Here is a 27,002-nt window from a genome sequence, read left to right on the forward strand (position 1 = left end):
AGATGTTTCTGTCCACACATCACACAGGGAATAAGTACTCATGACACGCAATAACAACTTTATAGTTTGCACTTTTAAATAATATGACTGCTCAATTTTGACTTCACTGTTAAATTCCCTTTTTGCTTTTTTAATGTTTATTTTTTTTTCTTTTTTACACGACCTTCAAGCATTAAATGTAGAGTCATCGAGATGTTTTATTTTATTTTTAAACATTTTCTTTAAAATGTGTCATTTTTAATAACTTATATTTGTGAAAGTGCATCATTTACATTCTATGTAATAGTTCATGTTGGCCCTAATATATATTTTCACTTTTCTAAATCTCAGTTTGCTCTGCTTTGCTGTAGTTCTGTATAAAGTTAAGTTTTTTTTAAATTCTGGTGGCTCAGCAGTTCTTTTCTAGATAGGCAGACAGACAGGGATCCATTTTCAGCCCACAGAGCGGTCAGAGTAAACTAAAACCAGAGTCAGACGAGGATCCAGCCTCAACCACGTCTGGACAAACGCTGCTGGCTGCAGATCAAGACGAGCATTAAAGGTTAAACGCCTCACCAGTCGGGCTGTGCCACAGTGTCCGTACAGTTTTAGGGCAGATTAAACTTTAACACTATAGAGACCCAAAAACAACACACATGCAAACACACAATATGTCGACGACTAAATCTTTAAACAAAGCTGGAGAAGGATTGACAGCTGATAAAATATTTCCAACTTAAATCTTTTGAAATGAAATATTGTTTGGATCATAAATGTCCAATTAAAAGAAAAACAAAAATGTGATTTCACAAACAAATTGTAGCTGGAAATTAAGATGTGGAATAATTCAGTTATGTTTAGGAAAACACTTTTTAAAAACCTGTTAAAGAGAATCCATTATAGGATAGATTATGTAAAGGAAAACCCAATGAGGTTTCCATTATAAGAAATTATTAATTTTCGGAGGGCATTATCTCGCTCATACTAGGGTCCGTTACAAAATAAAGAAATATTAAACCGATTATTTTTGACAGGAAGCTCCCTATTTGATACACGGTCATCGTTCCAATGGCTATAAGAACCAAGGATGCAATGCAATGAGACACATTTACTTATTGTTTTGTTATTTTGATCTCAATTTTAATTTTATTTATGATGTATTATGTAAGGGACAATACCCGACGATATAATCATACGTTGTCATGCGTTCAAAGGCGATGATCGCGTCAGACGGTTTGCCTCTGCATGTCTTGTGTGAGTTTCTAATGATGGACGCCTCTAAGGGCGTTATCCCGCCTATGCCGCCCGCGGTCACTTATGAAGACGACATTCAATGATGTTCGTTCTTTAATCGTGGGATTTTGGAGATTTAAATCGTTTTTTAACTATGACGAGCTATGTGACGCGTTGTCATGGTAACGACTATAGAGCCGTCACTGAGCTCGCTCTGCAGCAGTGGAGGAAAAACGTTTTATATGCTAAACGTCGTGTGGAGACTGATACTCCACGCTCACACCAAACGCGATTCGCATGTCAGGGGGGGTCCAGTTTCAACGCCAAGTCAATGAACAGAAGTGATCCAAGGTCCTGCGGTGCGATTTGAGGCGTGGCACGTCGGCGTTGCACGTCGGTCTGGCACGTCGGCGATGCACGTCGGTCTGGCAGCGGTGAGTTCTGGGCGTCACGCTGCGTCGAAAGTTCAAAAACCTGCATTTGGCAAAGAAGATGCGTTGCATCAAATGCAAAGAAAGTAAACCTGATCCCTCAACATTATCCATGTCTGTCATACATTACAAATGAGATATAGAGGCAAAGCTTCCATGTAGCAATGATGCAGAAAACTTGAAGCGGTAGCTCCTCCCAAAAGTCTCAGGAGCGTCTAGCTTATGAACGCAACAAATCAGTGTGTTCAGTGTGAACACAGGATCCCATCTTCCTGTTTATTTTGAAATATCACGCGTCAAAATGGATCTTCTTACCATTCTTCTCGTCGTTTATGACAATTCACACTGTAAAACATGAATCACAAAAACCAATGTCATAATTTGGTCCCAAGTAACATGTTTGAATCCGATCTGAAATAAATTGAGGTCGTTAGAGATTTTCAAAATAAAAGTTTTTTTCCGTCGTCGGTTCGCTGTAGTGTTTCGTTGAGCTAAAACTGTGATGAGAAACGAGCAAAAATAAAAAAAGATTTCTAAAATGAGTGCTCTCCTTATAGTTAACACTAAAGAGGTGGGGTTGGGGGGTGGGGGGGGTCATGGTTTAGATGGAGGAGTGACTCCAGCAGATGTTTAAAGCTGAAGCATCAAAGGTAAAAAAAAAAATCAACTTTGACAAAGATGGAGGCGCGAAAAGGTTTAAGGAAGTAAAAGTAAAAAATGAGGTGGTGGTGGTGGTGAGGTGGGGGGTAAAAAGAGTTATTAGAGAAAAAAGTGAAACAAGAAGGGGGTGGGGGTGGGGGCGGGGGGGTTGAGGACAAGGCCGAGGAAAAAATGAGAGAAGAGATGGAGAAAGAGGGAGAACATCTGCCCATCTGTTTATTCTTTTCCTCCCCGGTGTAAATGGCAGACGGGATGAGGCCCAGCTGTCACACACACACATGCGCGCCCACGTGCGCACACACGGAGGGCGGGGAATCCAGCGGGCAATAATAGAGAGAGACGGTCGCTAATTCAAACTAATGGAGGGAGATGAAGATGGATGAGGGAGGGAGAAGGGGAGCAGATATACGAGTCCGACGGAACTTTGGAAAAGAGGAGAGAGACGGGAGATGGAAGTTTAGGACATTTTACGGATGTTTTGGTCATTTTAGTCACAAAAATTCACACGTTTTAGTTCAGATCATCAGAAGAACTGATAATTACTTAACAGCAGCTTCAAACTAAATCTAAATGTGGAATTATATGATATTTATATATCAAATAGTGTTTTACACTCAGAGATAACTTTTTCTTTCAGTAAATTCTTCGAATAATTTGATTGATATTTTGCTGATACGTCTTCAGTGCTGTTTACATGAATTCATATTAAAGAATGTATGTTTATTCTTATGATTTAACATATAATCTAATAAAGAATTTAGCAAAATGTAATCAAATCAAACTCTGTTTATGAGCAGTTTTACCCTCTGTGATCATGTTTAGGTCATTTGATTGATTATTGATTATGAGTTACATAGATTCATATTGTATAATTATTATTATTTGTATTATTTATATTTATATAATATTTTAATAATAGTAATAGTAGTAATAGTGTTAGTTTTCTTTTTATTAATATTATAAGTAAAACAATTAAATACGTTTTGCTATACTTTAACATGTCGTTTAATAAAAATAATATATTTAAATCAAATTTTATTGAAAAAGTACTTTTTACACATTAGTAACACAAAATATTTTTACATCTTAAAAAAATTACAACATAAAATTGTCAGCAAAAAACAAAGACCTCATAAGGAAATATGAGCAATGTGTCTGTGATATAATTGAGCAATTAATGAACTGATGCTAAAATGACATAAACACACAAGTTTGATTATTTTTACTGAAATTTTTACTGAAATATTTTTTTTTTTATTACTCCATGCTGTAGATTTAAAAAATATTGTGAATTTAGTGAAAGTATTCGGGCAAAACAACAAACACAAAGAAATTGATTGAACCTGTTTTCTTAGATTTTGACTGAAGGAAATGGTTTTGACACTTTTTTTAAATTGATCTCCACCTTGATGTCTTTCAAAGTCTCGTTATTTCATGTTTCAACCGTTTTGTTCTTAAAAAAATGTTATAAATTTAAACTTTACGTGACAAACATCTAGTCAGACTAAATTTGAACCGTTTGAAATAAAATTACGGTTTAAAAAAGTCAAATCCAGCAGTACAGTTGTTAAATGAACGTTTTTACTTCACGTCAGCAAAAGTGCGTCTGGGAGGTTCAAGTTAAAAGCTGCCATCTATAAAGACGGTAAAGAAAACACATGTTGGTCAGAAAACTCTGGTTTCTGTCATGCAGGCTGCAGCACTAAAACCTTTGTTTTCGGTTTATTTGGCTCTTCCAGCAGCGTTGGGTTCAGTGGTCCAGCGTGGTCGCCGAGCCTCTGGAAACCCAACAAATTGTATATTTGAAGGAACAAATAAAGAATAAAGTCCACCTCTTTAGAGGAGAGGAAACTCCAGTTCAGATGCAGACTGAGATTAAAACGGTCTTTGATGCCTAAATGAAAGGAGACGCTGGTCCTCGACCGTCTGGAGGGACAAATGGAAGACGTCCACTTTAGTGAAGAGTGCAGGCGTGATGAGAAATGAAGAGGTAGAAGGGAATCTAAGAGACAGATGCAGCATTTTACTGGTTTTCCCTCTGTAAAATGAAGGTCAGTGAAGCCTCAGTAACATGTAGACCTTCGTTTTTTTATATTGAAGCCTAAGTCACTGCTGGTACGGGTGGATATGGGCTGTCTGTGAGCCAAAAACGGACAAACCTGTACCTGTAGGACAAAAAATCGAGGTCAATGACCGACTTCTGGGTTCTTCTGGTTTTTTTATTTTTTATTTTTTTATTTTATTGAGAGTTTTTCAGTTGTCAGTGTTTACAAACATGGGTCAGCTACTACAACAAAAATAAAAAAATACACAATAATTGGGCTGTTAATTAATGGTTTTCCACATATTGGCACCATTTTTCTCATTTTTGGGGGGAAAATGTCTAACTTTAGTTTCATGTAACCCTTGTGCTATCCTAGGCACTTTAACGTTGGGAGTTGGGTCATCTAGACCCACTAGACGGTGCTCTGAACCTTTTTTCTTCAATGATTCGTGATCTTCACTGGTGTCCATGGATTACATGAAATCTTTCCACCTTTATCCACCTTTGTCATGGTAGGGAGAACACGTCAATGGAAGGGTGGGGTCATCTAAGATAGCACAAGGGTTAACCCTTTGAGTAAATGGTCCATATGATCTTCACTCAGTCATCCTTTCCTGGGGGGGGGGGGGGGGGGGGTCCACCTCGTGCCATTTTTTTGTCACTGCTTTCTTGCTTGCCAAGAGTAATATACTAACCAGGTAAAGATCTTCATTCAGTACAGAGTCTTCAATATTCCAATAGGTACAGAGTTGGGAACTCGTGTGGCGGGTGATATCCCAGACCTTTCTTGAACTCTTCCTGTTTGCATTAAAAGAACGGTAAAATGTTTAAATAATACGGAGAAAAAGGAGAAAAAAACAAACAAACAATTGAAGTAAAAATAAATAACAGCTGCACACCTGTTAGTAATGGGTGCGCACCCATTACTAACAGGTGAGCACCCATTCCTAACAGGTGCGCACCCATTACTAACAGGTGCGCACCCATTCCTAACAGGTGCGCACCCATTCCTAACAGGTGAGCACCCATTCCTAACAGGTGCGCACCCATTACTTACAGGTGCGCACCCATTACTAACAGGTGCGCACCCATTACTAACAGGTTAGAAACTATTACTAACAGGTGCGCACCCATTACTAACAGGTGAGCACCCATTACTAACAGGTGCGCACCCATTACTAACAGGTTAGCAACTATTACTAACAGGTGCGCACCCATTCCTAACAGGTGCGCACCCATTCCTAACAGGTGAGCACCCATTCCTAACAGGTGCGCACCCATTACTTACAGGTGCGCACCCATTACTAACAGGTGCGCACCCATTACTAACAGGTTAGCAACTATTACTAACAGGTGCGCACCCATTACTAACAGGTGAGCACCCATTACTAACAGGTGCGCACCCATTACTAACAGGTTAGCAACTATTACTAACAGGTGCGCACCCATTACTAACAGGTGAGCACCCATTACTAACAGGTGCGCACCCATTACTAACAGGTGAGCAACCATTACTAACAGGTGCGCACCCATTACTAACAGGTGCGCACCCATTCCTAACAGGTGCGCACCCATTACTAACAGGTGAGCACCCATTCCTAACAGGTGCGCACCCATTCCTAACAGGTGAGCACCCATTCCTAACAGGTGAGCACCCATTCCTAACAGGTGCGCACCCATTACTTACAGGTGCGCACCCATTACTTACAGGTGCGCACCCATTACTAACAGGTGCGCACCCATTACTAACAGGTGCGCACCCATTACTAACAGGTGCGCACCCATTACTAACAGGTGAGCACCCACTACTAACAGGTGAGCACCCATTACTAACAGGTGAGCACCCACTACTAACAGGTGAGCACCCATTACTAACAGGTGAGCACCCACTACTAAGAGGTGAGCACCCATTACTTACAGGTGTAGAGTGAAAATGCGCATTGTTTCTGCAGGCGACAGGTCGTAGTGAACACTTAAACATCATGCGATGAGCCATCAGGCCACAGGAGGCAGCACTCTTTACTACAAAAGTTGTTTTCCTAAGGAAATCCCAGCAGGCAGCCGTGGATGCAATTTACTTTTTTTAAAGACCAATAAAACGGCAGCATTTGTTTTTGTTTGTGCCTCTTATGGATCAACTATCAACGATTCGGTTTTCATTCTATTCATTTTATTTTGTAGTTTGTTTCTTTAGTTTTTGTACATTGCAGCCACTTAGCTTATAGTTTTTTTTATTAAATAGTTTGTACACAGGTTCACATTTAAAACTTCTTTACTTTGGTAAACAAAGATGATTGGGGTTAATTATATGACTCCAAAGTGCAAAGGTGTGGGGAAACGAGCCCATATCATGAGCCCTCCACCTAAAACGGAATTTTTGTTGCTGAAATGATAGAAAAAGTAACGTTTTGGTCACTTTTCGTCGTCCAAACATGTTTAAAAAAATCAGAAAACCACATTTGAAGATTCTGTGAGATGATGCATTTTTCTGGTAGAAAACAGCATCTCAGTATAAAGGCGGGAAAAGTTCATCACTTCCTGTGAAAGAATCAAAAGATTTTAACGACACAGAAGGTTTGTGACTGACGGATCATGAATGTCTGTGCCTCCACCCAGGAGGGAGCGAGTGCTCCTGGGATAAGGAGCGTCTGACCAGCCCCCCTGCTGGAGCCCACGGCGGAGGCCCCGGAGGAGGAGGCGGAGCCGCACCGGCGGCGGGAGGAGGAGGGGGCGGAAGTGTGGCAGGGAGGGGCCCTGCCCTCGGAGCTGTCAATCAGCAACAACTGCAGCAGCAGCAGCAGCAGCTACTGGCCAACAGTGAGAACACACCAGAGTGTATGGAAACAGCCGTGTGTGTGTGTGCGAGTGTGTGTGTGTGTGTGTAAAAGACAAAAAAAAAACACACACGCCTCCATGGCGTTTGCTAAAGGACGGCAATATTTGTTAATGTACGCCATTTAATCTGTCGCCATCTCCTGTATTAACACTCCGCCTAGATTAATCAGCGCACACTCTACTAAATGACTCAATTCATCAACACACACACATGCGCACACACACACACATATAAAGAGATAGCAGCTGCTTTTCTTGCTGCAGAAGTCATGTTTCTGCACATTCACACTGGACAGCAGGAAGCTCCAAACACTCACGTTGATTATTCCATCGCTCCGGTCGCCACGACGACAGCAATCAGTTTTACTGTTTCATCGGAATAAAAGCAGATGTGTGAGTCTGTGTGTTTGGCTGATCGAAGACCTGCTTTAATGTGACCGTGGGGGGGGGGGGGGGGGGTAGCTTTTAGGTGGTTGGGGTGGGTGGGGGGGGTCAGAGGTTTTTTTAGGGTTAAAGAATGAGGCTGAAGTAATGGAGCATCTCCAGAGACAGAAGAGGGTGAACACAGAGGAAAGAGCTGATGGGAAGTAGATATAACAGAAGGTAAAGATGGAGCTGCTGGAGGAGCATTTCTGTCCACTAAATAGTGTACAGTGGTGCGTTATTACTTTATAAAAAAAAACACCTGGACAGACGAAATCTGCAAAGTTTTTACATTGATTCAAAATGTTTTAAGGTTGTATAACTAGTGCTGTCATGCAACTAATTAATTAATTAATCCAATGAATCAATTTCAAATCAAACCTGTTAATTGACATGGAAAGCCACAGTGGTTTTATATAAATTCATTGCATTTTGGCTCAGTAAAAACACAACTCAAATCATGTTTCTTTCATAACAGACTTCTAACCTTTAACCTTTGACACCAACAGGATGTCATGTTTTCGGACCCCCATCAGGTCCAGAGTTCTCTGATTTGCCACGTCAAAATGTCTCGGCGTTCCCCATGAATTTATTATAACCAGCACCTCGTCGGGCTTTATCCCTGCCATGATAGTTAATATGTTTGTTTTTGTTTTGGGTCAATTCTGTAAAGAACTACAAAGTCGAACGTTGATGACATCACAGCACCGACGTAAACCGATAAACCTTTGTTTGGTGTGTTTGAGAACACAACAATAGTAATAGATTCAAAATGTTCGGTGTCTGTCATTAGTTATTGGTATTACAGCGATAATTTGGCGCCTCCATGGAAAACTCCTCACCAAATTGTCACAATAAATCGCAAATGTATCGTTATGGCGAAATCAAGCTGTGCAACAAGCATATCGCAAAAGACGCCGAAAACTGCAGTAAATGGTTACCTTAAATGTGCTTAAACAGTCTAATGGCAGCTTGAAGTATTTAGCAAATCAAATGAATCCATCGAGGCATTTGACCAATCAGATGAAGCCCTTTGATGTCAGATGCTCACCTCTAATGTAGACCAGGGTCATTTGGAGTGGGATTTTTATGAAAACAAAGTTTTTGGTTGTTTTGCTATTTGTTCATGTACCGCAAGTTATGTCGTCAACATGGATCACTAAAATCGCACCTCGCCAGTTTCCCTGATATCTACTCCTCATCACACTCTTCATCCACTTTTCACACCGCGTTTCTCTCTTGTTTAATAGTTCAAACCTTTGTAGAAAAATAAGTCCAGCGTCAAAGAATAAAAGCAAAGATCTGATTGAACCATCAGATTCTGCGTCGAGCCAATCGGGACGCAGATTCTGATGGGATTACTACAATCGCGTAAACTGTTAAAGATGATAGTAATGAACACCATAGTGAAGGATCAGGTGATGAAAGGCTACAGTGCCATCCTCATGGGTTTTAACCACACACGTCATTTGACAAGCCAAATTCAGGAAAAACCTTGAATGGATCACATGACCTCAGCTTCTGTAGCTTCATGTTTTTGTTTTGATGAGGCTTGAACATAAAAGTTTTCCTTGAAGTAAACCAGACGTTGCATCGTCAGCGGTTGCAGTGACAACCTGAATCATCCGTCTGACCTTTTTTTTGTTTGTTGTTTTTCCCGCCTGCTGCCTTCTTGGTTTTGCTTTCGGCTCATTTGAGCGTTGGGGTGAAGTGTCGTGCGTGTTCTGAAGGTGCAGTGCAGCACGAGTTCACAGGGATGATATTCTTCCCCTCACGGCATCAGCCTGATGTGTGTGACTGAATATTTAATGAAAGGTGAAACCCGACCGACCGGAGTGTCGCTGAAAGGACGAACGAACGCCGCGGTTCGGGACGGCGAGTTCCGTCTGGTTCTCAGGCAGCTCCCTCTTCCTCTTCAGGACTGGACCTGCCGTTCATGATGATGCCCCACCCGCTCCTGCCCATGGGGCTGCCGCCTGCCTCCGTTGCCATGGCGATGTCCCAGATGAACCACCTCAGCACCATCGCCAACATGGCCGCCGCCGCCCAACAGATACACAGCCACGCGCACCGCGCCCCGGTCATCAAGGTAACATTAAAGATAAAAAGCTTTTGCTGCTGATTTCTGAACACAATCAAGAGTTTCAAACAAAAAAACTGGACATCGAAACCAAAAAAGTTCTTTGTGATGGTCTGGATGTTTATGGGAGAAGACGAGTCGCCGACTAACGTCGTGACAGAAAAACCTTCACCACGTTGAACCCGTCCAGCTTGTTTATGGCCTGACTCCGCCCTGCAGCAGAGCACACCTGATCCCATCAGGTGGAGGCGTCTGAAAGACGACCCGGACGCCTCAGGGAACGCCGTTCGCCACGGCTGCTTTAACGATAACCGGCTTCAGGCTCACCATAATGTCCGTCCAAAAAGTGTCAGTTTCTCAGAATGAAATCATACAATTACAGTTAGAATTAGGAGAAAAATGTACAATTTGACAAGAATAGAGTTGTAAAATTATTAAAAGTCAGATCTTTACAAAAATGTTAAATAATGAACAAAAAAAATTGGAAACTAATGGTTTAAAATCATTAGAAAAAAAGTCAAATTTTAACAAAAATAAAATCAAAAAAGTCAAAATTTTCTAAGAATTATGTTGTGAAATTATTAAAGGTCCAATCTTTACAAAACATACTTGAATATATATAAAGTTGTAAAATAATGAACAAAAAAAGTATTAGGAAAAACATTTTACATTAATAAAATTTTAAAATTAAAAAAGTCAAAACGTTTTATGAATTACGTCGTAAAATCATATAAAAAATTTTTTATTTCACAATAGATGTAAACCTATTAAGGAAAAGTCACATTTATACAGGAATAGTTGCAAAATTCTTTGAAAATAATTTAAAACTTTGCAAAACTGAAATGACAAATTTATGAGAAATCATATTTAACAAGGAGAAAATCGTTCTTCTTTTGAAATTTGATAGTAAATAAAAGTAAAGCAGAGCAGTATGACATCCATCCGATTCCTCTCAAGTGTCTAAAACATCAACTAAAGACGAAAAGTTTTTCTTTGTTCAAATTTGTTCAATTTGAACTTTTTGAACCCATTTAAAGTGAAAGAAAAGTCATAAGTAAAAATAAGAACAATGATATTTATTAATAATATTTGTTATTGTACGACTATATTCTCATGATGATTCAACTTTTTTCACGTAAACTTTGTACTATTTTTTTCCATAATTGAACCAATTTTGGTTCAATCCTACGACTTTTCCTCCTAACTTGGCGACAGATTTCTGTTCTTTTCTGGCCCTGATACTCAGTCGTAGCCGTTTCACTTTTCTGAGGTTTGGACGTTTTTAAAGGAGAGTATTTGTCATGTAAGAAGGTTTCTCCCTCATCCTGGCTCTGGCCCCTCCCACCCCCCTCTTCCTGACTCTGGCTCCTCCCACCTCCCTCCGTCTCCACAGGAACGAGTGTGCGACAGTCCCTCTCTTTCTCCGTCTGTTGATGACACCAACACTCCTCTGCAGTCGCAGCCCAGCAGCTCCGCCTCCAGCTCGCCTGAACGACTGGGTACGCAAACACAACCGCACACACAAACAATCACACTTTTTCTCACATTTTCTGCCGTTTGGCGCGTCATGAGTACTTCTTTCTCTAGTTTTTTGAGAATTTTGGAGACCTCAGTGTCAAGAATTGACGCTTTTCTCAACAATCAGTTGATGTTGGTGCTGGTGACTCCGCCCCTCCCACAGTCAGTTGAAGCAAACTCACACAGCTCCAGCAGAAGACAACGACCCGCTGATTTGTTTTCTTGAATTTTTTTCTTCTGAAGCAGAAATGTACTAACGCTCCCGTCCCCATGTCCGGGTTCATGAGGTCATTCAGGGACACGCTCAGGCGCTTTCAGCGGTACTTTGGTTTCTCTCCACCCGCTGATCAACCGCATCACGGGCCAAAGCCAAGCTCCCGATTGGTTGAGGCAAAGTGGATTCTTTTGCCAAACTCTGGGAACATTGTGGCCACGCTTTAAGACGGTCCAACACGTCTGCTTGTGTCCCCAATGGAGCTTCAAAATAAACCGTCAAACGTCAGCTCTGGATCCGTGGGAACTTTTTTCAGTGGCGTCGGTTTCCGAGGTTAAGAGGATGATTGCTAAAAAACTTTAGTCTGTTATTTTACCTAGTTGTTAGACGTATTTTCTTGTTGGGGTGGGGCAGGTTTTGCTCCATATTTACCCTCATATTAGCCATGTGGAGTCTATGGTGGGAAACTCCTGGCTCAAAGGGTTGCCGGCACGATTCCCAGACGCCCATGACGTTCACGGCCAATGAGGACGTGACGGAGCCGGGTATGCTGGGAGAACGAGCACGAATGCGGTCCTCAATGCCCCCCCCCCGGTGCAGCATTGAGTTCATTTTGTCAGATTTGATCAATGATTAAGAGACGCTTTTAGAATTGATGCAAATAATCAACTTTGTTTTCACGCTTTTCCGTCTTGTTTTGTCGATTTAAACTCTGAGGACCATGAATGTGTTTGTGCGTTCACATGAACACGCTTCTGCACACGCGTGCAAGCGTGTGTGCATCTGCAGATGGATGCGCTCTCAAAAATGCCAGCAGAGCCGTCTTTTAATTGTTTTTTGTTGGTGTCTCTGCAGGATTGGTGTCGGCTGATGCTGAGGCCGCGCTGACCAACTCCGCTGCCCCCATCAAGAAAATCACAAAGGACAAAGGTGGGACCATCATCCATTATGAATCGAAGCCGCCCACACTTGGGGCTCTGTCCTCATCTGCTGCTGAAACGCACACAAACAAAGGCGTTGCGATGTTGGGCCCCGCCCATCGATCACCTGTGTGTGAGTCATCAATCAGGAAGGAGTGAGCGACGGACGGGCGGGTGGGGAGGGGGGTGGGCGAAAGGGTTGTGGCTAAAAGGGGTCAGAAGGTCAGGCACTAAAAGCATGCCCCCCCCCCCCCTAGCTCTTCATTTCATCCCCCCCCCCCCACCTCATGGCGCCCCCCCGCCGACGTCTGCAGCTGCGCCTCCTTCAGGATCGATGAGGGCAGAGGGAAACGGGGGAGGTGGCGCAGAAGACCCCAGCGCCGTTTCAGCCGTGACCAGGTTTCCTGAAAGTCCCCGTTGAGCCGAGACGAGCCAAAAACAAAAAAAAAAGTCTTTGCAAATCACGTCGTCTTTTTGAATCTAACTTAACGTTTTGGGGTGTTAGCGATCCCTCTGGAGCCCCTCTGCCCAAGAAGATGTTTAAAAAAAAACAAAAACCCATCAAACGCAATATGTGTTCTGCAGGGGCGGAACTACAGGGGGGCAATGGGGGGGCCCACACTTGAGTTATTATGGACAAACGATTAGGAAATCATCAATACGACCTTCCTTAAGCACTGCAAAAATAACAAAACAACTTTTTCAAAATTAAATTAAAAAACATTTAAAATGTTAAATAAACACATGTTTGCAATCTGTAACGGCCCCTCCCCCTAAATAAAATGTTCTAGCTCCGCCCCTGATGTATGTAAAAGTACCAATAAGTCTATTAATTATTAGAAAATTATAATGTTGATAATTGATGAATCAATTTCTCGAATACGTGATGTATTTGTGGATTTTTATTGCACTTTTTAACGTTTTTATTTTTATCAATTATTGCTTAAAACTAAATGCATGGAAACGATAAATTGTTTGGTAAAAAGCCTCATAGCTTGAAGTGACTTTCTGTTGCCACTCAGAGGCAAACTAAGAAACATTTAGGGAATTTTTGCAGATTTTTGGGTATTTCGTTTTTGTTTTAGTCCCATTATTTGAACATTTATTGTATTAATAACAAAAAAAGCAAACAAACAAAAAAGCTTCTTGTGATTTCTAACAGAAAAACCTGTAAACTTCTGACCAAAGAACAAAATCAAAAATGGTGCAATCATGTAGTTTTTGGATTTTTCTAATAGATTTGAGGATTATTTATTCTGTTTCTTGTTCAGTAAAAAAAACTGTTTTCTAGTATAGATATGTCTGAAAGGATTCATAAACATTTTTTTTGTCTGCAGATAATTATGAAAAAAATCTTTAGGAGATACAGATCTTTTCCTTTCTTTCTTCTTGCTTATATTTGACATTTTCTTTGTTATAAATGTCTAAACCAGTTCATAATATGCGACTATTATGTACATTTTAGTTATGTACAAAAACCACATAAACCAAAGGATATTTTTACAAGAACGTGCTTAAAGTATTATAGATAACAGAGATTAAACAAGACATTTTTTTATTTTAGTGGGAAAGATTTTAATTTTCTTTTTTTAAACAAATAAATAAATAAAAATATTAGTTTATGGTTAAAAAGCCGCATTAAATTATTAATATTTTGGAAGAAAAGGGGTTTCAAAAAGAAAAAAACATTTTCTGTAAATGTAAAGAGTTTAAATCGGAGAAAAAACAAACAAAAATGATGACTAAAGCGAGAGTTTTGAAGTTTTGAAGAGAAAAAAACAAAGAGGATGAAGATGTTGGTTGGGATGAGGAGGAAGAGGAGAAAAGGTGATGAGGAAAGATAGGAGAGCAGAAGGATGTATGGATGAAGTGACGGCGTGTGTGTGTGTGTGTGTTAGAGTGCGTCTTAATCAGCGTTAATTTCACAGCAGAGTTATCCGGTGGCGGCGGCGTTGGGCTGAGCAGACACTGTGACGCACTCACAATGAACACACACACAAATCAAGGATGTCGTTAATCCCTGCCAATTAGTGCCCCACATGATTGTGTGAATACTAACGAGCTGTGTGTGTGTGTGTGTGTGTGTGTGTGTGTGTGTGTGTGTGTGTGTGCTGTAATTGATTTCTCTAATGCTGCTTGGCTGCTTTTCATACCTTCGTGAACAGCAGCGTTTTCTAGGCTTCAATCATGACACTTTCCACTCAAGAAGAGATCTCTTCAAAGATTTATTCCTTTTTAACAGAAACTTTTTCTTTCCTTGTTTTTCCAGCTGCGAGTAGAAAACAACATTTCCACACCAACGACAGTTTTCTGAAACCTTTAGCGTTGTTGTTTTCTTTCTTTTTTTCACCCATTTTTCTGTTTAAAAAAAAACTTCTTTAGTTCTTTTATTATTTGAATCTTTTACGAGTCATTATTGTCTTGTTTTCTATAATTTGGTGTAAACCTTTACTATTGTTTATTGATTTAAACCGTCTCTAGATGTGTTTGTTATCGCTAAAATGCCATTGTTAAACAGTTTTTAATGATATTATCAGGAGTTTTTAATTTTCGAGGGAATATTTTGTTTTTTGTCCTTTTTTTGCCTTTCTAAAACAAATTAAAGGCCCTCTCTAGTTTTGTTTGGGTGTTTTTTCTTTATTTTTACCATTTTTAATGTTTTTAAATGTTGCAGTTCTGCTTTTATACCATTTAGTTCGATCGATCACGACTCTGATCAGCATTTTTCTTTGAATTTACTTCTGTTTCTGTACTGACACAAACCTTTTGTCAGGAAAACTCCTCCAAAATGTGGAATTTCCTTTGACGTACAGAAACATTGGTGCATTTATGTTCAGTTGTTGAAAAAGGTTCAAAACAGATTTGGTGTTTCCGGTTACTGAAACGATTGTTTGAACCGTTTCCCACAGAAGAGTCTCCGCTGACTCAGACTCTCCCTCCCGGCTTTCCCGCCCCGTTCCTGTTCGCGGACGGTTTGTCGTCGGTGGAGACTCTGCTCACCAACATTCAGGTGCGACCACGCCTCCGTCTCCACCTCTGTTGGAATGATCTGCAGGGAAAACCATCGACTGTATGTGAGAACTGGAGTTAGTGGGCGTGACATCACACATAGAAATGGTTCGTTCCGGCTCCAACCAAAGAGTTTCAACCATTTGCTGTTGTCAGTAAGCAGTGATCGGAGTCGTGTTTCTATGGTAACTACCCTCACCAACCAGGAGTGAGCTTATTGGAAGGCCACACCCCTACCATGGGAAGTGGGCTACACAAAATCTGTCAGACGTTTTGAACGTTGGACACGGGGACCGGCAGGCTCCGCCTCTTTTTGTTGAGGCATCTGATTGGTCAGTCTATAGGAAGTTGACTTCTTGGAACCAGTGGGTACTTTCAGCTTGGAACGCCATGAGGGGGAGGAGTCACTCAGTCCAGCTCTCATATACAGTCAATGCAGGAAGCAGAGAACTTTTAAAGGGTTTTGCTCTGAATTACAATTTTCACGATGTGTTTAACCAGATCTGAAGTTTAAATCTATCACCAAACTGTATTTGTCCTAAATTAAATGTTTACTTTTGGTCAAACCTTCACCAAATTGATGCTCCTGTCATGCAAGCTGTGTGGCTCCAAAAGATTAACGGTGTGAGCCTCACCTTTACTGTCAAAGAGTTAAAAACCCTTCTGAGCCTAACACCAGACGTTCCTGATGAAACCCGGGTCCTCAGGGCCTGCTGAAGGTGGCCGTGGAGAACGCCCGGGTGCAGGACAAACAGATCCAGGCGGAGAAGAGGGAGCTGAAGATGGAGCTGTACAGGGAACGGGAGATGAGGGAGAGTCTGGAACGACAGCTCAACTCCGAGCTGCAGAGCAGAGGTCAGGCGGGAGAGCAGAGCATCCCTAGCCGCTCGAAGGCAAAAACCCATGAAAACGCACCTGATCCATTTCTCCTCTCCGCGCCGAGCAGCCTCCATCCAGAAGCGGCTGAAGAAGGAGAAGAAGGCCAAGAGGAAGCTGCAGGAGGCGCTGGAGTTCGAGTCCAAGAGGAGGGAGCGCGTGGAGGACGCTCTGAAGCACTCGTCCTCATCCTCCCCTTCTCCTGAGCCGACGCACGCCGCCAACAACACCGCCAAGAACGGTACGGTGCTCTCACTCGTCTCCAACTGCGGCCAAAGCAGCTTTTGTAGTGGGGAATTGGTCTGATGCAGATTTGTGAAGATTTGAATTTTAGGATTAAAAGAGAATCCAATCCTAAATTCTATCATTTTCTAATAACTAAACATGTTGTGGACTCTATTTTAAAATGGAAATTCCTACCATTTTTTAAATGTTTTTTTTTGTGTGTTTATTTTATGATTTGTGAAGTGTTTTGCCATATTTTTAGAAGAAATTCTGAATTGTGTTTTAGAGCATGTAGTAGAGAAGTTTGTGTTCTTCGCTAAATGAGATAAACGGACACAAAACTGTTCTTGTTTTGGGTGAAACGTTGATGCTGCCTGTTGTGCGTTTCCCTGCTGTTCTGCTTCTGTAGGAAAACTTTGTGTGTGTGAGAGTCTTTGGACAAATTGTGTTTGCAGTTGTTTTTGTCTTGTTTTTGTTTAGCACAGACTTACAAGGTGGGATGTGTGTTTTTTTTTCTTTTTTACAAGCCGACCCACTGAGGTTGTGCGTTGTCTCTGTTTCACAGCAGACGCTCCTGTAGCCGCGGATAAACCTGAAATTAATGGGAACCAGCAAGACAACGGCGCTCTGCAAGGTACACACACACACACACACACACACACACACACACACAGAGTCATGCAGAGTAGCTCACAAACAACCTCATGCACACACATGTCGCATATTAGCAGGTAGAATGCTGTTAGTTCAAAGGCGCACACGCACAGGCTCGATATATATGTGTGTGTGTGTTCATGTGTGTGTGTTCATGCTTACCATGGAATGGTGGAGACATGAACCAGACAGAGTGGCCTCCTTTTGATGTTCAACACACACACACACAGTGGAGCCTGTGTGAGTGGACATGTCAGCTTGTGTTTATTTACACACTTAAGAAAATAATAAAGTACATGATAAAGAAAAAAGAATCTTTACACAGAAACAAAAAGTTTTATTTTGAAATTATACCTCAGAAAAACTACTTTAAGAATGTTTTTATGTGTACTTACCTTGTTCTTACATGTGGTAAGTACAACAAAAGACACCTTTGCACAACATATAAATACCCAGTGAGTATATTATAAATACCCAGTATGTACCACATAAGTAAGAACCAAATAGTACCACATAAATACACAGCAAGTACTATGTAGGTACCGAGTAGACACAATAAGTACCATGTAAACACTCTGTAAGTACCCAGTAAAATCCATAAAAAAATATCATGTAAATACCCTGTAAGTACCCAGTAGTTACATTAAAAAGTACCATGTAAATACCACTTAAGTACACTGTAAGTACTGTACTGTAAAAGAAAGCGTTACCGAAAAATGTTCACAAATCGGTTCGGCATAGAGTCAGATTTGGAGGAACATTCATTTCCAGAGACAGAGAGTTGGTTGACATTTGAGGACACCTGAGGGCAGAGTCAGACTGGAGGTCCATTGTTCCGGAATGAGTCTGCTTAATTTCGTCTGTATCCAGTCCTGAACCTTGCGTTTGGTCTGTACTCAGACGGCTGTCTACTGGACTTTTCTGTTTCGAGCCAAAGCCTGTAAACAAAACCACGTGACCAAAGATCTCTTCAGGCATTGGCCAGGAATCACGAGGGCGGGGCAAAGAAAGACTGATGGAAATCCTGCGCTTTGGAATCCTTGTTGGGATAATTCACTGATTCAAACTTTCTATTTCACCGACCAATTTCGAACGTCTGTATCAACGTCAGGTACAGCCGCTTTTACCTTTTACTTTGGTACCGCTGAGGCATGCTGCAAGGCGGTTGCTAAGGAGACAACGGCTAAGAAAGTACACCAATTGTCAATGACATAGGCTGGGTCCGAATTCCTGCCCTAATCCGTAACTACTAAAAAACTGTATAACGCGACACTATGTAGTGCCCTAGATTCTTAAAGCCATTCGGACACCATGCTCACTACTTTTTTTTTTTAAACGGTGGATATGACATCATCGATTTCACTAAGTTACAATCTAACTGAGATGAGCGTTTTGCGACGATCATTTATGAATCCAGTTCTGAAGATGAAAACGTTGATGGTTTATCAACAAAATACATTTAAATACGATTTTTTTTTGCCAAAATTGTTCAAATGCAATGCATTGTGGGCCGTATTCACCAATCTAGTGAGAATTAATGAACATTGATTTTTCGCAGAGACTTCTGGGAAATTTCTAGGACACTGGATTCTTGAATTGTAGATTCAGACAGCATTACAAAATCTTGAACGCACTGCATAGTGAGCAGTGAAGGACTTTGGACATAGCCCTAGATTGTTGGGAAAACGGCGTGAGAAGCAACGTGTGTCACGTTAAACGTTGTTGTACTGAGCCTGCATTCATCCGACCAAATTTCAATGAGATGCTGTGTCTCATCGTCATGGTTGCTACCTTTCTTCTAAGTTTACATCGTAATGATCGGCTACGGTGGGCGTTTGGCTCTGTCCGTTCCGAACACAGAGCCTATTCAGGCTACGGAGCTCAGTCCGATTGAAAACGAACCGAGGACACCTGAGAAGACGGGTCCGAGAGCGGTTTCTGCTCCCAGGCTGAGTCCTCTTGAGTGTAGTCAGACTGAAAGTTGGTCTCGGGATGTCGATGGAGACGAACTTAAAGTGAACCGAATGTGTCCAGTCTGAACACACTCTCAGACTTTGTTGACCAAAGTGCTCCTGCCACAGGTTTCACTGCAGCCTGTCAAAGACACGTTGGTGCTGGTGGCGCGGCGTCGCTCTCAACCTGGAGTCTAGACAAACGGTTGAATAGCTGGTGAAGTTCTGAAAATGATGATGCGCTGTAAAGAAAAAAAACTTTTAGAATAGAATCACATCAGTCCTCTCTAGTCACATCTTGTTGTTTTGTGCAGTTTAGCCATGTGGTCATCAACAGGGGTTGCAATGGTAACCTGAAAGAAGGTACGCTGTGATTTTGACTTCTTTACACGAAACTTTGGTTCTGTTTCTATATTCGGCGGGTTCTACAGATGGTCAGATGGATAAACTGGAGATCAAGTCCTTCACAGGGCTTAGAGTCGCGAGTCAGAAACCCGACTTCAGGCAGAACTCCGGCAGAAATCCCCAGTCGGGATGAAAATCGGACACGCCAGATCAAAGGGAAGAAGCGCGCGAGTCCCGGCCTGTCACTTCCGCCCTCTTTGACTTCCAGCGTGTCTCCGTCCTGCAAAGTTGAAACGAAGTTACGGCTAAGTTGCTGCTGGAATTATGGGATGCATTTGGCCGACGAGGAGCCTCAGGAGCGCAGCGCTGATGTGCGCGTGTGTTAGTATGCATGTGCCGTCCTCTTTGCACCAGCTGTGCTCAGTCCTCCCTGACATTGAAAACCTCCACTTGAAGCTCACACACACACACGCACATGCACACACACAGACAACCACTGCATGTGCTCCCTGTACCTGTAGTTGTGTATGTGTGTGTTTGATGTACACACTTGTGAGACAAGGAACTCTAATTAGCTCTCACTCCTCTTTAGACCCCTTTTAGATCCCCCCTCTTCTGCAAGCCAAGCACTCCGACAAACACACACACGCACACACACACCTGATTTCATTAATGTTGATTGGCCCAGTAGGACCCCTTTGGAGCCTCTCACACACACTAACACACACTCATCCATGCTGCCATAAAAGCATTTTGCACCTACGGTGGTTTACAACACACACACACACATGCACACGCACAAACACGCACACACCTCCCCTGCTTCGCTCACCTTCCACACTCTTAATTAACGAGTGAAGAGAAAACTGCTGAATACAAAGAAAGACGTTGCATTACGATCAAAAAGAGAAAGAGGGAGTAAAAAAAGAAGATAAGCAAGGGGGAGGCGTGAGATTGGAGGAAAGAAAAGTGGAGAAAAAGTAAAAATAATTGGAAATATTTAGAAAGAAATGATGACTAAAGATGAGAGAGAACGAAGAAAAAAGTAAGTGGGCATCGATTTGGAAGAGAAAAGAAGTAATGAAGCAAAAGAGGAAGGAACAAAAGAAAGTTAGGGGGGTCTTGAAGAGCTCCTCTTCAAACGTGAGGAGGAAGAGGAGGAAGGAGGCAGGTGGAGGACGGATTTGCCGGGACAGAGCTGAAAAATGGTGACCTGGTGACATTTTCTCCTCCCAGCTGATAGACTTTTAACAAGGCAGGTCAGCATCATTTTTAACCAGGACAGCAAACACGTACCCACACACACACACACACGCACACACACACACACACACACACACACATGATGGAGGCGGGATTTGCACTAGATCACGAAAAACAGTCGAACTGTAAAAGAAAATCAACCCCGCTTCCCACAGAGAAAACAGCTTTATGGTTTTATCAACAAACATTGTGCTGCGTTCGTGGTACTTGGGAAATAGGAGCTGCTACCGCAACTTTTTTATTTTACTGTTACAATAGGGGGTTTTGCAACTTTGTACCATTAAATATTTATGCAAACTGGACTGTGCGACTCTGCCCCCCTGGTGATTCAAACAGGAAGTACCCGTTGGTTCTGAGAAGCCAAAATCCCATAGACTTCTATAGAGAAATAAACAGTTAATACTCAATCATTCAAATGGTCAGAATAAACATTCTCACTCTGATGCTTTTTGTTCTTTAACATCTTCTTGATAATTCTTTTTTTATTCAAGTTCTAAACTTACAAATCAAACGCTGAAATAAAAGTAGGCGGAGCCTGCTAGCCCCCACATCCAGCATTCAAAAAGTTTTTGTGCTGCCCACTTTCAAGGGGTAGGGGTGTGGCCTTCCAATAAGCTCACTCCTGATTGGTTAGAGTGGTTGCCATAGAAACGTTAATTTGGACTGACTTAGATAAATCACTGCTTACTGAGAACGTCTGAACCCAACATGGCAGCCCCCCCCCCCCCCCCCATGGCAAAACAAAAGAAAGGTGACTGAATTGACTCCATTTCAATGGAGCCAGAAGTAACCGTTTTTAATGGGTGACGTCACACCCTCTCAGTCCAGGTTGCATACACAGTCCATGCATTGGACGCACGAGGAGTATATTTGTATAAACCCCATTTTGTATTTGAGGCTTAACTCTATTTTGGGGGACAACAAAGAAAAGAAGCATGTAAATAATTTGGATAATGATTGAAGAAAAACACACTGAAGGGGGTAGGACGGCAGATCCTAGGGAACAAGTCGCTCAAAGTTTATTAATATACCCTTCACAGGTAAAGCTTTACCGTTATAGGTGGGACCTTTGATGGGAGTAAAGCCCGGCCCCTCTTCCCATCCCTCATCTGTTTCCATGCTGTCCTGCTATCCTACAGCATGCCCAACCTAACATTAGCATAGCATTAGCAATATCTAAGCCATCCAGCCGTACAGTTTTGAGTCAGATTCCAGCTCAGACGATAAAAACAAAGACGTCCATGGACTTATTTGTCTGCAAGTGGATGCATCTGAGTGAAGATTGTGGCCTGCTTGGCGTAATCTTTACGTCACAAATAAGCTCTTTTTCTTAAACCAAATTTTTTTGTCTGCTAACGGTTTGAATAAAGAAATGCAATTCTGTCTTAATTTCCTTCATATATGTCCTCCATCATGAGAAACATGCTACAAGAACATGGTAAAAAATACCACAATGAAGGTCTTCTCAGTATTTGGATGAAGAACTGATCACTGCAGTCGGCAAGCATCCTCTTCGGCCTCCATCTTCACGGAGACGCTGCGAGTTTTAGGAGGACGGGGGCGTAAAACAAGACATTTGAAAATGTCACTTTGATACTTATCAGGCCCACATTCTGCTTTTTATGAACCGCCGGAGCTCATCAAAGATGAAATAATAAAACTGATCATTAACCGGGGATAAAGTTGTGGGGGAAGTTACAGAGGGAGGGGCTGAACTTCCCAAGTTTGAGCCAAATGGACGGGGGGGGGGGGGGGTAGGAAAAGTAGGGGAGGTGGGGTTAAAGAGGTTAAAAAAAATAACAGAGAGAGGACAGGAGGGAGGCAGAGAAGACAAAGGGATGCAAATGAAATGGATGAGGAGGAAGGGTTTGAGTGGCGGAGTGATAAAAATAGGAAAGGGCAGGAGATGAAGACGAGAAGAAGGAAACGAGTGGCAAGTGCAAGATAAAAGAGAAAATCTAACCGTTTTTCCCCTTCTTTTATCAAAAAAAAGAGAGAGAGAGTGAGAGGTGTGGTGGAAAGGTAAGAGAGGTCAGGATAGAGGGTGGAAAGAGGAGGGCGGGCAGCTTTATGGCTGCTGTTATGCAGAAATGTAAACACTTTGCAACGTTGCAGAAAACAATGACACCGCGGGGAGAGGAAGGTGCGCGCTTCTGCTGCACGGCAGCGTGAGTCCGGTGTGTGGAAATGCCGGTGTGTGCGCGGTAACGGCACCACGGGGAGCGGAAGGAGAGCGCCGCTGCTGAAATGAGAAAAAGGAAAAAAAGCAGGAAGAGTCCAGGCGGCGGCTTAAACTGTGGACACGGGCTTCAGATGCTGCATAGCGACAGAATTGATCCAACTTCCATTTCTACTGTTGACTCCTGATGGAACCACAAGGTTCCGTCGAGTCGGTTCCTCTAGTCGTCGTCTTTCCCCAGATGAATTCCAAGAATCTGCTCTTAAGTTTGATGTGATTATTTCCCGTAGAGTCAACAACCGAACCGGCCCCGGGCTGCTTCCAGAGGGCAGTTTCTGGGGTGACGAGCCTCTTTAGCGAGCATCTCGTCACTTTGAATCGTGTGTTTGAAGTTGATGCGGCTCTGAGGCACCAAAGGATGTAATTACAGAGCCAAACTGGCACCAAAGTGTTCAGTGGGAGGAAAATTCTGCTGATTTCACCATGCTGCTTTGCTGTCTGTGTTTGCTTTGAATGGGTTACCTGAGGGAACGGACGAACTCGCCGTAGGTCAACATTTCAGCTGTTTGTGTTCAGAATTTGTCGTCAACTTCAGGGAACATACAGACAAGAATCTGGTAGGCTTTAGTGGCAAGTGTTTAGTGTAGGGGTGTAACGAGTCAGTTCATAAAATTGCAAAATAATGTTGAATTTCAAGTATAAGCTAAACTAGGTATGCACTACTGTCAATGGAAGTAAATAAATCTTCAACGTAAAGTTGTCGGGGAAGCTTTTCGAGCTTTTTTTCAATTTTCCGGTTGAAAAAGATGAGAGTGAAGTTCAGTTTACTGAAATAAGTACTGAAAAACTTTTGAATATAGACTCAGTTTGTCAGGTCTACCTTGTTAGCACTGGGTTGGACCCCCTTTTGCCCTCAGGACTGCCTTAATCCCTGGTGGTATTGGCTCAACACGGTACTGGAAACATTCCTGTGAGAGTTTAGTCCATGTTGACATGACAGCATCAAGTAGTTGCTGCAGATTTGTAGGCTGCACATCCGTGATGCTGATCTCCTGTTCCACCACATCCCAAATGCTATTTGAGTCCAGAGAACTCATTGTCATGTTCAAGAAACCAGTCTGAGATGTTTCCAGCTTTATGACATGGAGCCTTATCCTGCTGGAAGTAGCCATCAGAAGATAGTACACTGTGGTCAGAAAGGGATGGACGTGGTCAGCAACAATACTTAGGTAGGCTGTGGCGTTGGAACCATGCTCAATTGGAACTAAGGGGGCCCAAAGAAAACATCCCCCACACCATGAAACCACTACCACCAGCCTAAACCATTGATACAATACAGGATGGATCTATGCTTTTATGTTGTTGATGCCCAATTCTGACCCGACCATCTAAGTGTTGCAGCAGAAATGGAGACTCATCTGAGCAGACAATGTTTTGGTCCAAGGTTGGACGTGTTGTGCGTTCAGAGATGTTCTTCTGAAGACCTCGGTTGGAACCAGTGGTTCTTTGAGTTCCTGTTATCTATCTTTCAGCTGGAACCAGTCTGGCTATTCTACCTCTGACCCTCTGGCACCAACAAGGCATTTCTGCCCACAGAACTGTCGCTCATGGGATATTTTCTTTCTTTTTCTGACCATTTTCTGTAGACCCTAGAAGTGGTTGTGGGTTAAAATCCCAGCAGATTAGAAATTTATGAAATATTGACCAGCCTGTCTGGTTCAGACAAACTTACCACATTACAAGTCACTTCAGTCACCTTTCTCGGTCCTTCTGACGTTTAGTTTGAACTGCAGCACATCGTCTTGACCTTGTCTACATGACTAAATGCATTTAGATGCTGCCATGTGATTGGCTGATTAGAAAATTGCGTTAACGCATAGTTGGACAGGTGTGCCTAATAAAGCGGCCAGTTAGTGTATCTTGACAATTTGAATGAGGAAATATAAGTAATGAGTTTGAGAATATTAGGACATTGTCTTTATCAATTATGTGACATCAGGTGAATGTCTGAAAAAACTTCTGTAATAATTGTAAATAATAATTACAGACTATTTTGCAGATTTCGTCTATTGTAGATTATATTTGTAACAGATATCCTGTGATGAAATGTTAGCAGTTATTCTGTAATTTCCATGTTATTCACGAAGGTCTTAATGGATTTCTGTTTTTCTGTTCCAGAGTCCCGGCCGTTCCTGAAGACCCCGATGATGTTTTAGAGACCGACCCCCCCCTGTCCTTCAGAAACGACACACCCCTGCACAGAATAAACTCTACCAGCCCGGTTCAGCTGTCACTTTAGCTTTCATGTGAGCCTGGATCGGCACGGCAACAACTTCCCCACCTTTTGACACAAAGCGACCTTTTGGACGTCGCTTTGTCGAGACTACTGAGAGCAGAACTCCCTCCTTTTTGACTAGTTTTTTTGGGGGGGGGTTTCCTGTACTTTGTTGTTCTTGCTCTTTTTAGACGGACTTCATCCAGTTCATGTAACTTTTTTCTGTCCCCGATCTCACTTCGTTTCTTAAGATGAACAATAAATAAGCATTCCCGATTAAAAACATAAGGAAGGCGCTACGATAAAAGGAGAACTGCTTGCATTGAAGGACCCTCTGGAGGAAACGTCTACTCCCTGGATGTGCTGTTGTCTGCTCTAGGCTGGACGTAATCAGCCGGTGGGAGGAGCCGAAGAGGAACGTTTAAAAAAAACAGAAATCTGAAAGACAAACTGAAGAAAAAAAGAGAAACTGTGGAGGCTATTTCAGTCTCACGTTTGATTCATTTTTGTTTTCCATACAGGGACGGTACAGAACGCATGGGAAAACTTTTGTTGTCATTGGGCTTATTTTAACCTTTGGACTCTCCTTGCCTCCATCTTCCCTCCTCCGATGAACTCAGCTCTACTGCTTCAGTTTTCCTTCCATCTATCTCCTCTCCCTCTTTTCCAAACCCCCTTTTTTTTTTTGCATGATTCTACTCTTATTCATGGATTCTCCATCCTTCTATGTTTTCCGTTTCTGTATGTAAAGGACTAAAAATGTTGGACAAAAGTGTAAGAAATATTTTCTAAATCCCTTAAAAAAACCAGAAAGGAATCTGTTTCTGGAATGACTTTTAAAGAACACAAACCATTTTTTAAATATAAAGAAGTACTTTTTTTTGACACAACAATCTTACATGTAAAGTTGAATTTTGTTGCTGAATTTTTCACTTTTTGACCTCCCTGCTCCAAACGTCAGGACAAATTTTGGCGTTTGCCTAAAAGACAGAAACATGTATTTCTATGTTTGTTTGATCTGCAATTTCAGGTAATTAAACGGATTTCTTAGAGCGATAATGTCAGCCACAAAAAAACCTCTTTACTTCCTTCACTTTCTAAAGTACTAAAAGTGCAGGTGTTGTGTTTAAGTTGTTTTTTTTTCACTGCGTGTTCTGTTTCTTTGTTGATGACTCTGAAATGTGTGTGACAGGAATGGGGGAGGGCGGGGCTGATGGGTGGGATTCGGGGTCAACGGATATTCTGTGTAGATAGGGACTACATTCAGCGTTTTCTTGAGTTTTTGAGTTTTCCTCCTGATGTTCTCTCAGTCTGTCACTGTTCTGAGTTTGAACTGATTGAAAATATACAGTATTACAATGACTGGAGTCTGCTGGTCTTTTACGCATCATATTCTATGTTCCATTTCAAAATCACCATAAAGGAAAAGGGAAAAAAAGGGTTTAGCAAAAAATGTAAAAATAACATTTTTGTGGTCTTATTGATAAAATGACATGAGTTCAATGATATTGTACTTTAACTGTAATTATTAGCATTGTTTTAGGGATCGGCACAACAACATATTTCCTAAAATTGAAAATATTAACTAAAGATGATAAACTGGACATGAAATCCTTATCATTTGGGATTTGAAGGTTTTCCAATGACTTTTGATTAAAAGTTTAATTACGTCAACTTTGCAGCTTTTCAAAGTAAAACTTCATTTTAAAGGGCAAAATCCATTTTTTTTTAACTTTTAAGGGTATTATAATGTAAATTCCTCTCAAAAATCCTAAGAAATTTGATCTGTTCATGCATTCCTGAGTATTCCTCTGAGCGAGCACCAGTCCCTCCAAGTACACGAAAATGAGCGGGTCTTCACATTGTGACATCACAAAGTGAGGAGCC

General features: G+C 41.8%; 1 protein-coding gene across 2 annotated transcripts in view; it reads left to right on the forward strand.

The window, feature by feature from the left end:
* The window catches only part of LOC105356347 (dachshund homolog 2), a 103,609-nt gene extending 77,132 nt beyond the window's left edge, over window positions 1-26,477 (forward strand). The window contains exons 4-12 of one of the 2 annotated variants that reach the window (XM_023965842.2): window positions 6,964-7,164; window positions 9,525-9,694; window positions 11,079-11,184; window positions 12,273-12,347; window positions 15,247-15,347; window positions 16,054-16,201; window positions 16,293-16,463; window positions 17,013-17,081; window positions 25,019-26,477. In XM_023965842.2, coding sequence (XP_023821610.1) covers window positions 6,964-7,164; window positions 9,525-9,694; window positions 11,079-11,184; window positions 12,273-12,347; window positions 15,247-15,347; window positions 16,054-16,201; window positions 16,293-16,463; window positions 17,013-17,081; window positions 25,019-25,056 — 1,079 coding nt within the window. In that variant the 3' untranslated portion in view covers window positions 25,057-26,477. The remainder of the gene's footprint in view (window positions 1-6,963; window positions 7,165-9,524; window positions 9,695-11,078; window positions 11,185-12,272; window positions 12,348-15,246; window positions 15,348-16,053; window positions 16,202-16,292; window positions 16,464-17,012; window positions 17,082-25,018) is intronic. The other variant, XM_023965843.2, reaches the window with a different exon arrangement.
* Window positions 26,478-27,002: the final 525 nt, after the last annotated feature.

Source organism: Oryzias latipes, chromosome 18 (assembly GCF_053564925.1).
Source record: "Oryzias latipes strain Hd-rR chromosome 18, Olatipes_Hd-rR_3.1".
Taxonomy (NCBI): Eukaryota; Metazoa; Chordata; class Actinopteri; order Beloniformes; family Adrianichthyidae; genus Oryzias; species Oryzias latipes.